This window comes from Dipodomys spectabilis, unplaced genomic scaffold (assembly GCF_019054845.1).
Source record: "Dipodomys spectabilis isolate Male_0828 unplaced genomic scaffold, ASM1905484v1 ptg000125l, whole genome shotgun sequence".
NCBI classification, from domain to species: Eukaryota; Metazoa; Chordata; class Mammalia; order Rodentia; family Heteromyidae; genus Dipodomys; species Dipodomys spectabilis.
Window position 1 is genome coordinate 1,054,469 of NW_024870802.1, and position 12,861 is coordinate 1,067,329.

At 43.1% G+C, this 12,861-nt stretch overlaps 1 protein-coding gene across 2 annotated transcripts in view; it reads left to right on the forward strand.

The window, feature by feature from the left end:
* The window catches only part of Gfra1 (GDNF family receptor alpha 1), a 199,701-nt gene that overhangs the window by 153,509 nt on the left and 33,331 nt on the right, over positions 1-12,861 (forward strand). For both annotated transcript variants that reach the window (XM_042689528.1, XM_042689529.1), the window contains one exon: positions 9,897-10,006. In XM_042689528.1, coding sequence (XP_042545462.1) covers positions 9,897-10,006 — 110 coding nt within the window. The remainder of the gene's footprint in view (positions 1-9,896; positions 10,007-12,861) is intronic.

A 12,861-nucleotide genomic window follows, 5' to 3' on the forward strand; every position in this document is an offset into this window, starting at 1 on the left:
TTTCAAGATCCATATACTCGATCCCATTTGCATAGTTTCTTTAGCCATGGAAGATAACCAATTTTCAGGCTCCAAGGACTCCAGTATCCATATACCAAAGGCCAGAGGTGGCCCATAGATAGCTGTTTAACCTGCCATACATAGTTGTTCTTGCTTTTGTTTAGGGATATGCCATGATGGTTTAGCTACTTACCTCTCTTCCTATTGATTGTTAGAACGCTCAACGCCAGGTACACAGGTACAATTTTTACCTCTGTCTCACCTTCATGGCCTCACATTCCTTCACTACTGTTTATATTGACTGGGGTGCATCGCAGCTTCATCTGAATCTATCTCACAGTCCTTTCTGAGGGAGCAAAAGACATAAATAACGAAATGACATCATAGTGAGAGCCTTTGTTACCCAGGGTTTCTAAGCAGTCAACATGGGTTTTTTTTGTTGTTTATTTCTTGAAGAGTTCTAGGAAGAATGGGAGGCGACTTCTGAATTTCCCTCTTGACTCTGGATGGGCCTGTGGAACCTGTGTGGCGTACATTTGTACCATGTTCATCACTGAGTATTGTAAAGCATAGCGCGACTGGTGAAAATAAGGTTGAACATCTCCATTTCTATTTCTGCTGTGGCAGGTTGTCACAAAACTGATTTATTCGAAGGGGTTTTTTTTTTTTGCCCTGAAAAAATGTCCAAGGCTTATTGGATAAGATTTATTCTAAAGAGTTCTAATATATTTGTTACCTGCAGCTATCCCTGCAGACAACTACTGGATAAATGAGAGCTTGATGTTGGCCTCATCACCCACAAAAATCTTCTATTTCTTTTTTTTCCATTTTTTTATTGTCAAGGTATACAGAAGGGTTACAGCTACATAAATAAGGTAATGAGTACATTTCTTGCCAAATGTTGTTACGCCTTCCCTTATTTTTCTCCTACTGACCCCTATCCCCAAAGTTGTACAGATCATTTCCACCATATTGTCTTGTGTTTATTGCTGTTGCATTGGTTTCCCCCTTGTCCTTTGTCTCACCATTCTGTTGTTCCCCTTCCCTTCCCTAATTCAGATAAACATATATATATATATATATATATATATATATATATATATATATATATATATTACCAGAGTACCAGAATCAAATACAACAGGAGATATACCATAGGGGGAAGAACATATGAAAGAAACAAGAAATCACATAGTACATTAAAAGCAACAACAACAAAGAAAAACCTCTTGTGTCTATGTCTTGGAATTCATTTCGCTTAGCATCATCTTGTATGATCATGTGTACACAGCTATTGAGTTATTCTCCTCATCTGATAAGATTATCCTAGACATATACTAATTATTGCAAATAAGAGAAGCCATGGGACCTATGTTTCTTTGGGTCTGGTTGCTTCATTTAATAGGAATTTTTCCAAGTCTTTCCATGTCCTTACAAATTTTCTCCTTCAATGTCTTCCCTTAGAAACAAGTACCATCAAAGCTAGATTTTCTGCAGTAATGGACATAGTTGGCCTGAGCAATGCAAAGAACTTTATTTGTTTGGGGTTTGGGCGCATATGGTTTTTGATTTTCCTGTGTCCCCCTTTGCCATCTACAGATTGCTTCTAGGGAACCATCAGTGTGTGCGTCGGGGGAACTGGCTGAGGCTGGTGGAGGGGCGTGTCCCAGCTGTCCCAGCTCTGGGACATCTGATCAGAGGCTGCCAAAAGGCTCGCTAATGTTGGGAAGGATTTCCTTGCCAATGCCCATGACTTGCGTTTCAAATTTGCTAGTGTGCAAGGCGCTGTCAAGCCCTCCATCCACCTGGTAGACCGCCTGGCAGAGGTTGAGTGATGGCTGCCAGTCTTCATACAAGTTAGCTTGAAACGGATATTGAAACGGATCTGATTCTGACCAGACTTCACTCAGGGGCTTGCCACACTGTGCTGGGATCAGAAAGGCTAAGGAGATAGTGCCTTTCGGCCCTGTAGCTGCTTTCACCAAAGTCAACCTAGAGAGAAAGCCCAAGCAGACTGAATGCTAGTCTCTTCTGGGATACTTGACTTCCTTCCCTGGTAGGCGAAGCTTTAGAACAACCCTGGGGTCCCAGATCAGAGTTCAGGGGTGGCCGATTTCTGTGTCCCATATGCAAGACTGACTGCAGGGAGAGCATGCAGCCAGGAACAGCTCCAGAGCCAGCCAAGGAGGGAGGGGAGTAACAGTGATCATCAAGCATCCCCGGGCTTTCATTAACTGTCTTAGAGTCTCGCAAATACCAGGATGAGGCTGAGCAGGAGTGGGAGGGGGGATCTGGGGAGAACAGGTGTTGATCTCTACTTGGCCACGGGGCCTTTCCTGTCTCAGGAAGCAAAGGCATCGGGGAAGTCTCTAAGGCTTCTTGGACTTTGTTGTGCTCTTTCCTAACAACATGTGGCCACCGTCTGGCCGAGTGGCCTTGAGTGCTTCAGTTGGCCTGGGTTTAATAATTCCACCGCGAGGGGAAAGCAAGGTAAGGGGCTGATGAGCACAAGATGTGGAGAGCATTGTACACGTGCCCTGGAATGTGTGGATCTGCCCCAGGGCCTTTGCTCGATGGTCCTCCATACTCCATCTTAGGTATTGGGGCCTGGGCTGAGACTCCCAGGCCGACACTAGGCCTTTGCTCCAAGAAGCCAGAGGGCACCACACAAAGTGACTCAAAATAACACCCCCAGCAATATGTATTTAATATGGGCTCTGATTTCCTGTAAAATGCTTTCCAGATGTGCGCTCCAGTAGGCTCTTGTAGAATCTGGGCTAAGGTAATTTTCTAAAAACAGAAAAGGGAAAAAATCTGTTTTGTGTCACTATCACCGACAATTACCATTCCAGTGCACTCGCTTTGTCGTCCCTGGTCTAATATTAGAAGCATGTTTTTCAAGTTTTGTTTTTTCTTTTATTTTTTTACTCCATGGAAGACGTTAGAAGTAGTAATGAACTTACAGATAAGTAGTCATTTAAAAAACATATCTTTTTTTCTCTATAACCCTGGGGAGGGGGTAGCTTTTCTTACAATGTTTATTTTGTGAGTTTGTACGGCAGAGAGACTTTCAGCAGCACTGTAAGATGCCTGGATTGGGAATTCTCCAAGTATATAAATGTCATATAGGAAGAAGACAGGCTCTAGGTTCAACTTGCTAAATACTAGAATGCACTTAGGAACTGGGGGAAAAGATGAAGGAATGAAACAAAATTGTATCGGGCAGCTAGTGTTGAGTAATTATATAATCACCATCTTCTTCCACCAATGATAAAGCTGCTCCTCGGAAAAAGAAGTCCAGGCAGACATTGGAAGCAACTGTCTGAAGCACTGGCCCCATTTTCCAGGAGAAGAAATTGAGGCTTGGAGAAGCTTAATAGCCTGCTAAGAAACATGAGAATAAAAGCATGAGCTAATCTATAGCAAGGGGAATTCTAGGCCTATACACCTTCTTACTTTTCACTCTTGGCTTCCTTGAACAGACCCTTTAGAAGGGTTTTTTTTTGGGAAACCAAATGATGTGCACTGAAATTTGAAGCTTTAAAAGTCCTGGCATTTACATCAAATTCAGAGGGAAAACTCCAGTGATTCCTTCCAGAAACAGATCAATGGCGGTATCTAGGTTTCTGCTGGGAAGTCAAGCCCTGCAATCTTGTGCATTCCTAAAGACCCGCTCAGAAAGGAGAGCCGAAGGAGGAGGAGAAATTTGAGGCCAACCTGGACTGTGTAGTGAGACCTTGTCTCACAAGCAAGCATATAAACAAAGCAAAAATAGAGTTGTGACGAGAGGTTAATTTACAGATATAGCCACCCACTCCTCTGTACCTGTGGGGCCTATCTCTGACGTGGTCCTGTGTGGTATCCTAAGGGTCTGCAGGATCTCCAAATGCAGAGGAAGAAGTGTCTATGAGCAGCCCAGGCTGTAGGAGGGGAGAGAAGTCTGTACTTGATGACTTCAGTAAAATCCCAGGGAAGTGAAAAATGGAATGGCTTCCACCCTTCTTCCCTTTGGGGCTGTTACAAGCAGATAACAATTCCTCCTTTAGCTAATGCCACCTCTGTTCACTGCTGGGGGCCACTAAGCAGGCTCTCAATCTCTTTGGCCAGCGGTTGGTGATGGTCTTGAATATGGTTTGTGAGGATCCACGGGAAAAAATTTCTACTTTCTAGATTCAAGAAAAAACAAACATCTTGACACTAAAACCATAATTCATGGAAGAATGGAATGTGAGCCTTGGTGCCACTGGCTCACACCTATAATCCCAGCTGCTCGGGGAACTGAGATCTGAGGATCATGGTTTGACAGGCCAGACAACTCTGACTCTCATCTCCAAAGAACCAGCAAAAAGCTGGGAGTGGAGCTGGGCCTTTATCTGTAGAATGCCAGCGTTGGATAGAAAAGGCTCAGGGACTGCATCCAGGCCCTGAGTTCAAGCCCCAATACCAGAAAAAAACAACAATGGAATGTGGATAATAATAATAATAGTTTGAAAACAAAAGTAGTTTTTGTTTTTCTAGCCAGCTTTAAGTATCCCATAGGCTGCATCACTGAGATTTCCAGAGGGAAATCCCAGAGCTAAGAAGTTAAGCAATACTCAGGAACTCTGGTTAATTAGTGTCAGAGCCTGGATCCCTTTCAAAATCTCACAATTCTAAGTCCAGGCTCAATTCCACCAACCACAGGGCCTGTGTCCAAGTATGAAATTTGTCCTAAGAAAAAAAACATTTATAGGATTATGATAATCTAGAAGGAACTAAACTAGGCATTACTGATATATGTTTTACTTGTTCGCCATAACGTTATTTTCCCAAAACAGTTACAGAAAAGTAGGGAAATTTCTCTCTCTCTCTCTCTCTCTCTCTCTCTCTCTCTCTCTCTCTCTTTCCCTCTCTCTCCCCCCTCTCTCTCTGCACTGTCAAAAGACCATCTGCTATTTGAGAAGACACTTCTAGGCTTTATCATTATAATCATCTTTCTATTTCCAGTTAGCAGTGTGCTTTCTTTAATATGATTTTTTTTGTACAAACCACTCTTTTTGCAGAGTTCCTAAGGCCATCACAGCATTTGCCAGTCTTCTCTTTCTCTTTAAGGCAGGGAGTTTTTCTCTTACTGAAGGCAATACGTTTCTACATTAGTGCCTATTCATTTCCTTTTCATTTTCTCGGGAAGAAAAACAATCAGAGCTCATCACTGCTGTAGTCATGGAGATTTCATGTCTCCAGAAGAAATCCAATTGCGGAATTTCTTTGTTAATCCCATACTGAACATTTAAGCTTCCTTGTTTGGGTCACAGCAGCCTAGGCAGGGAGGCTATTGAAAGCTATTACAGCATGATTCATAACGCAGGGTGTGCATACGAGGGGACCTGGGCTGCTGAGGCTTTCATACAGCAGGAGATCCCGCAGATACAGAGCCAGAGCTCTAACTACCTGCTGGACTTGGTTCCTCAGGATACCATGCCCTCAACCAGCCCCAACCAGCCACTGTCTGCCTTGCAAATCCATCCTCCACTGTCTTTCCTACCACCCTGATTCTTTAGGCAGTCTACCACTTCCTTTCTGCATCTCCACTTCTATTCCAGAGAAGTCCACTTGTCAGACATGTTTGTTTCTCCCTCTCCTTCTGTCCTTGAGTGCTTTTATTGCTATCTTATAGGAAACCACCCTTCCACCACTGGCCATTTCCTCTGTTCCCCATGGCTGCCCAATCAGGTGGATAGAGAGTAGGTCTTGAGCAAATCCTTGCTGATTAACTGAGAAATCTGCCATTTGCATCTAAGAATCTAACTTAGCTGCAAATGTGATCATGTCACTGCTTAGTTTAATATCTTCAGTGGCTCTTCTAAGTTCTTTGGAGGGTTTTTTGCGTTCCGTGGCCTGTTCATCCAGGCTGAATGGCCATCAGTGCTCCTGATAAGGAGTGTGTGGAGGGTCATAACTCTTGAGTCTGGTGGAATATTGCCATATTGCAGCTTCCTCACAGAGTTTGACAACCTGGAGGGAGTCATTTATTATCACTGGACCTGTCTCCTCATCTGTATAATGGGGCTGATAGTATCACTGCATGTAGGTTGTTTTGTGGACTGAATACATGAATGCCTGTGGAGCTCCTAAATCTATACCTAGCATATACATTCCTTCTACAACTGGGGTCTCTAAAGTCTCCAAATCATGGTCTTTTAAAAGCCAGCTTCTGTAGCTGTGGGCTATGGAAGGCATATATGCTACACGCAGAATGAAAGGTTTAAAATCCTAGTTCTATTACTCCATGTTCCAAGACTTGGTTTCCTAGATTGTAAAATTAGGATACAATTATTGTATCTACCTCATTAGAGCTTTTAGGAAAAAAGAATAGTTTGTAAAGCATATCTACCAAATTCTCCATTCATCTTTGGTGTTTTTCTAAGTAGTAGCTTTTCTTATCTCTTACAAAGAACTAGGCCCCATAATATTAGAATCCTTTTACCTATTCTCTTAGTAGTAGTATCTGAACTACAGATTATGTAAACCCAAGGACAGGTCTTTTTCATCATTATATCACAAGCACTGGACACATCATTGAGTCTCTGGGATGGACGGCAACCAGCTAGTTTGTTAGTATGTGTAGCCCTTTGCACATAGTGTGGTGGGAAGAGGAGAGTTTGTGATGGAAGACTCCTTTGAGCATGTCTCTTCTCTCTCTTTGGAACAATCTGAAGCCTGGAAGTTAATGCACACCATACCATCTCATTTGGCACTGTGTGAATGGCAGAAGACACATGTCCCAGAAGGGATGAGACTGAATCCCAAGACAAAATACATGCTTTCTCAGTGGGCCTGACTGTATCAGGTTCTTCAGCAGTGTTAATAGCTTCAGCCAGTTAATAGCTAACAACTTGTTCCCTGAGAGCAGTATGAAGCCCTGCTTTGTATCTTATGCTGATTGCCGTGGTGTAAATGTTCCCAACATGATACTTTCAGGCTACTACGGCAAAGTCATCCTAACAAAAGAAAATTCTTCATACTTAATCCACTCACCGGTAATGAGTTGGCTCCAGCACAACACTGTATACGCTTTTTATTTCAGTTTGTCCTTCTGCAAAATGGGAATTCTAGACTGTGACCACCCCGTCTCCACATTAACTATCAGGGAGAGGTGGGCCAAGTGTATCAAAGCTAAGCGAAGCCTGAGTGTGGTGACTGTGCCGTGGCTCGGTCTCATTTTGCAAGTCCCTTCCCATGCACTGGCTGGGCTTGGGCTTGGGCTGGGATCCGTGCCCACCATCTCAGCACACTGCGATCCAGGGTTCTGCTCAAGCAGTGCATTTTGTTTTATCCTCTCAGTCGGGACGATGCTTTCTGCCACAGACTGACTCAATTAGCCTTTCATTCCAGGGTCCAATTGTGAGTCAATTGGACTGAGGTTGTTAAGCAAAATGAGGCTGGTGGCATTAGCCTCGCACTGAAGGACAGTAATCCACCTCACAGTGGGGTTCGGTTAATAGTCTGCTTGACAGTCTGAGAAGCAGAAGACAGGTCTCTGAGGGATAAACAGGGACTGGGGGGGGCAGCCAGGGCACAGAGCTGTTCAACAGCCAGGTTGTGTGTAGAGCTGGGGCCCCAGCTGCCTGGGCTGGCTTTGCAAAGTTAGAAGGCCAGCACCACTAGATCATTAACTTTCATGACTGGGAAAATTCTTCTGAAATTAACACTCAATCCAAGCTGGATGCCATCAGAGCCAGTTGAGTAAACCCAAGCCACCTTCCAGGATTTCCTCAGAAGAAATAAATCCTTTAACTAGACTATAGAAAATAGCTAGGCTTTATATCCTTCAGTGTGTTTGGTGAAAAGCAAAAAAAAACACCAGCAAGACCCAGGCTGAGGTTGAGAACCAGCGTACACACAAGCAGCCACTGCTTCATCATTGTTGTTGTTGGTGGTGGTGATGGTGGTGGTGGTGGGGTTTGAACTCAAGCCTGGGAGCTGTCCCTGAGCTTTTCATTAGACTTTCTTCCCACAGGCTGGCTTTGAACCACAATCCTCAGATTTTAGACTTCTGAATAGAAAGGATTTAAAGGCGTGAGCCACCAGCATTCAGCTGCATCTCATAGATTTTTACCAGGTCTTTTAGCTTCAGCACATGGCCCTGAGTAGGAGGTATAAAGGCCTTTCTGAGGAGTGCCAGATACTGTGCAAAATAACATTAAACAGTAGACAAATAAATGAATGAATAAATCAGTAAATAAAGCATATCTCTAGCATATGCCCTAGAGCTCCACCATGATGGACCAGGTACCCCCAAGTCAATACAGATAGTTATTCAGCTTCAAGGAGAAAACCACACAGACTCCTATACAGCTTGTGCAGTTTACTTAGACATCTACCATTTGTCAGGCCTTTTAGCACCCCTTCTAGTTAAAATTGCAGGGAGAGATGTATCGTGTGCTTCCTCTGGGCCTTTACAGGCTTTCTGTCATCCTCACTCCACTCCACCCCCTCGCTGCCATGTCCACCTCCGTCAGCCCAGGCTTGTTGGTATTAAAAGTAGGCTTAGCAAATGCAATCTCTTGGGTTGGAGGAATCAGAAACAGCACTGGAAGTATCAGCAGCCAGCTCGAGTGAGTGTAAGATAGAAAACTGAGACAAAACCTCTCCATGTCTCGTAATTGCCAGATAATTTTAATTCCCCCCAAGGCCATTGTGTTCTCCCCTGGAACCAGAGCTGCCCTCTGCTGACATGACCTCAGAAGTGGCTCAGTTCTCCTTCAGGATTTCTCCAACAACATCTTTTTCAGATTGAGAAACAGCCAGCTGGCCACAGAATGAAAGCCTGTGGTTTCTCATTCACTTCTGAGTCTCTACAACTTCAGTACCTCCCAGGTCTTCTAGGCTGATCGTGCTGGCCACTGTAGAGATGCCAAAGTAGAGTCAGAGCTATACTTGGGCCTGTAGACTCCTCCAGACACTACCATATGCTCATGGCACTCACTGGGAATTGCACCCATCCCTCTTGCCTCTCACTTCTGGTCCCCAAAAGCCAGCACTTCAAGTGACACCAGGTTAGAAGAAATCACTGCCTCCTGAGCAGAGGAGAGATGCCTTAGGAGACAGAGACATGCATTCTTTAAGCTAGGAGGAATTACGGGAGCAGATGGGCTTTAAGATCCTATTTGGATGCCAGGAACACATTTCTGTATAAAGTAAATATTTTCCCACTGTGGATCTCTGGTGAGTGTGTATAAAAGCATCTTTCCTAAAGATGCAAATAAGTCTAGTCAGAAATAAATATTGAAAGGGAACTTCAAAGCCTCGTGGTTTCTCCAGTTATAGACCCTGAAGACTTCTCTCTAAATAAACAGGCACAGACAGGTGGACCAGGGCTTTGGTGGGGAAAAGGGGGTAGACATTTGGGAGGGTATAAAGAAGGATGACAACATTCAAAGAGTTTGTGCAAAAAAAAATATGCATGTGTGCATGTGTGTGTGTGTGTGTGTGTGTGTGTGTGTGTGTGTGTGTGTGTGTAAAGAGGCATACCAGCAAAGGAATAAAATTTATGTATGTCTGGAGACTTAGAATAGTTTTCCTCTTAATATATGTTTTATATTTGTCACTGAAACAATGTTATACATATTTATGGGCTGCAATGTGATATTTTAATATATATGCAATGTATAATAATTAGATCAGATTAGCTGGCTCAGCTATTTCTTCAAACATGAATATTATTTTCATGTTGATAATATCCCAAATCCTCCCTACCAGTTATTTTAAAACAGACAATTAATTGTTGTTGACCATTGTTTACCCCACTATACACCAGAAGTTACTACACCCCTGTGTCCATTAACCAACACCTCACTTCCCAGCTCAGAAGTTTAGGACATTTTAAAACATTTCCCCCTTTCTTCCTATTGTAGATCTCGCCTAGCAGATTTTTTTACCAACTGTCAGCCGGAGTCAAGGTCTGTCAGCAGCTGTCTAAAGGAGAACTATGCAGACTGCCTCCTTGCCTACTCGGGGCTGATTGGTAAGATTTTGGGGTGCAGGATGGGAGGAGAGTCTGGTTTACCTTCACCCCTCACACTTCACTTTGCAGCCTGATGATGTGTGCACAAGGGAAAATTACCCAGAAGCCTCTGGGTTGGGGTTTTAACAATAACCCCTTTGGTACACACCTGTAGAAAAAAAATAAAAGAGGAGGGAAAGGATGTAGATAGGAATAAGAGGAAGGAAGGAAGGAAGGAAGGAAGGAAGGAAGGAAGGAAGGAAGGAAGGAAGGAAGGAGAGAGGGAGGTAGAGAGGGAAGGAAGGAAGGAAGGAGGGAGGGAAGGAAAGAAAAGCAGAAGAGAAGAAAGATGAAGAAGAGAAGGAGAAGGAAGAAGAGGAGGTAGAGGTGGAAGAAGAAAACAAGCAAGAGTAATGGATACAGGAGGACGCAGAAAAGCAAAGGCAGGAAATGGGGATTATTAAGGCACAGAAAGATTGCAAGTAGGATGAGGAGAAAAGCTTCTCTGTTGGGAAACTGACCATGCAGAACAAAAACAGGAAAACAAGCCTGCCTACTTATGGAAGAAGAAAGCAAGTCAAACCAAGTTAATTGAATTTGGGAACTTTGGAAAGAAAGAACTTGGAAGTCATTCTGTCTGGTGCAATCAGAGAAGCTGTTTCCCAGAAGTAGCCCTTTGGAAATAAAATGCCTGAATATGGGATCCTTTTTGTCATTATCTGTCTTGGTATCCAACTCCCCATGTGCAAGGGATCACTTAGGCTAGTGTTTGATGGATTATTCTTTCCCCCCGAAAAAATACTGTTTCATAACAGAAGTAATACTTTTTCTGTCTTTTGAGACATCAAGCACTGGGCAAACCATGTTCTCAGTAATCAAGAGTACAATGCCATTAAACAAGGCACCAATGGGTTAAGAAAAAGAATGAGAAAGAGGCAAACGTGCACCCAGTGATAAACAGGGCTGTCAGGAGAAAGGCAGGTGTCCCAGGTATCCAGGTATGTTGACAGCAGAAGGCTTGGTGTCAATGCTCCATGAAGTTGGCATTTAGGAAGGAACATGCTGTCGAAAGTGAGTGAAATCACAAATTGTCAGAGTGTAATGACCCAGGCAGGGTGTGTGCTCCTGCAAGGTGTGTTAGGGTCACACACATCCCCAACAGGAACAACTTCACACCCAGAATGACAGCACAGAATAAGCTCCTTGTCACTAGAGTGTCCTCCTCCACAAGAGTCTTTGAGAAAATCAGTCATGGAATTTAATACAAGGGTGTTATTTCTGATTCTTGCACGTTTGTTACTCTTAACTTTTGGAAATGACACCTCTGCTCCCATGGGTGATAATTTAATAATATCTTAACCATTGTGGAGTTATAGACCATTTTTATTGATCTAACCGATGAGTGCATCTTCCTTTGTCAGTACTCTACTTCCTTAGCCATTTCCTTTTCCTTAGCCATGTTAGTCTCTCCTGGGGACTATTTATTCCAATGTGGAATTACAGAAATAACAAAAATGATCATCTCATGCTCACTGTTTAAAAGAAAATAAAAGGAAAATTAAACCAGAGAAGCTCTCAGAAGACAAGGTCAAGCTACACGCCCCCATGTAATTGCTGTTAGCACATAAGCCGGTGTCTTTCTAGGAGCGCATGCTCATTAACTCCTGAATGAGTGGCCAAGGCAAGGTGCAGCCAACACTTCTGTGTGCTTGTTCTAGGCTTGGCAAAGCGAAATAGAGCAGATGAGTGGTGGAAGCAATGTGTTATGGAACCAAAATTTCATTCTCTCTTGGGTGGATATCTCCTTCAGCAATGATTTCTGGGTCATCTTTTTTTTTTATTTAAGACAAATCTTGGTTTCTAATTCTTGGTGCCAGGGATACATTAGATTTATGGTTTTCACTCCCTATTTGAGATGCCCATTTCTTCCCCAGCTGAGTGAGAGGTCCTTCTATTCTAGGTGGGAATTTTCATGCCAAGGTAAAATGGATATTATTCAGTCAGGGCAAAACAATAAGGAATGGAGGATGAAGATAACATGGCCATGACTCAGAAGAGCTTACCAAAAAAAATCTTCTTTCTGGCTGGGAACCAAACATGCCCTGTGGATGATGGACTACATGACTGCTTCATCCCACAAGAATATCTTAACAGCCGAAAGCTTTGGGATACCAGTGGACACTGCCTATTGCCAGTGTGCACCACCCCAGAGAAGACATTTGGGTTGTATAAGTATGAATTCATTGTGTATTTGTGTGGGTCCAGAATTCACTATAAAAACCTGGAATGCCACATGATATAAGCAGAAGGGATCACCCAGCACCTCTCTGAGGAGATGTTTTAGGAGCTTCTAGCTCAGAGAGTTTCCCCTGTTTATGTCCAGTTCTTTCACAACGTGGAGGACTTTATTTAAATCAGCTGAGAATCTGAGGATCATTGACATTAATCTATAGGATACAGGATATGTGGTGTGGGGTAGGGGATAGGGAGGAGACACACTGGAAACCTCGAAACTTCCTTTTGTTTCCTTTGAAGAAGAAGTCATTTGCTTCAGAGGACAATGGATTTCAATCACTAAAATTATCTTTTTGAGATATGTAGACCCATTGCTACCTATTTATGAAGATGGATGACATTTTCAAGTTAATGCAAGAGATTTGGCGACTCATGCATTCTTGGTTAATTTGCTCCTACTCCATAACATCCGCACCATTTATGCAGGAAGAAAATACTCTAAATAAAGCTCCAGGAGTTTTGTTATAATTTTTTAAGTAAATGTGTGAGTTATTTTATGTGCTCAAGATTAATTGCCAAGAAAATGCACCGCTTAACAAAATTTCCCACTCGGCAAGCCCAGAGTTTGTAATTATCCACAG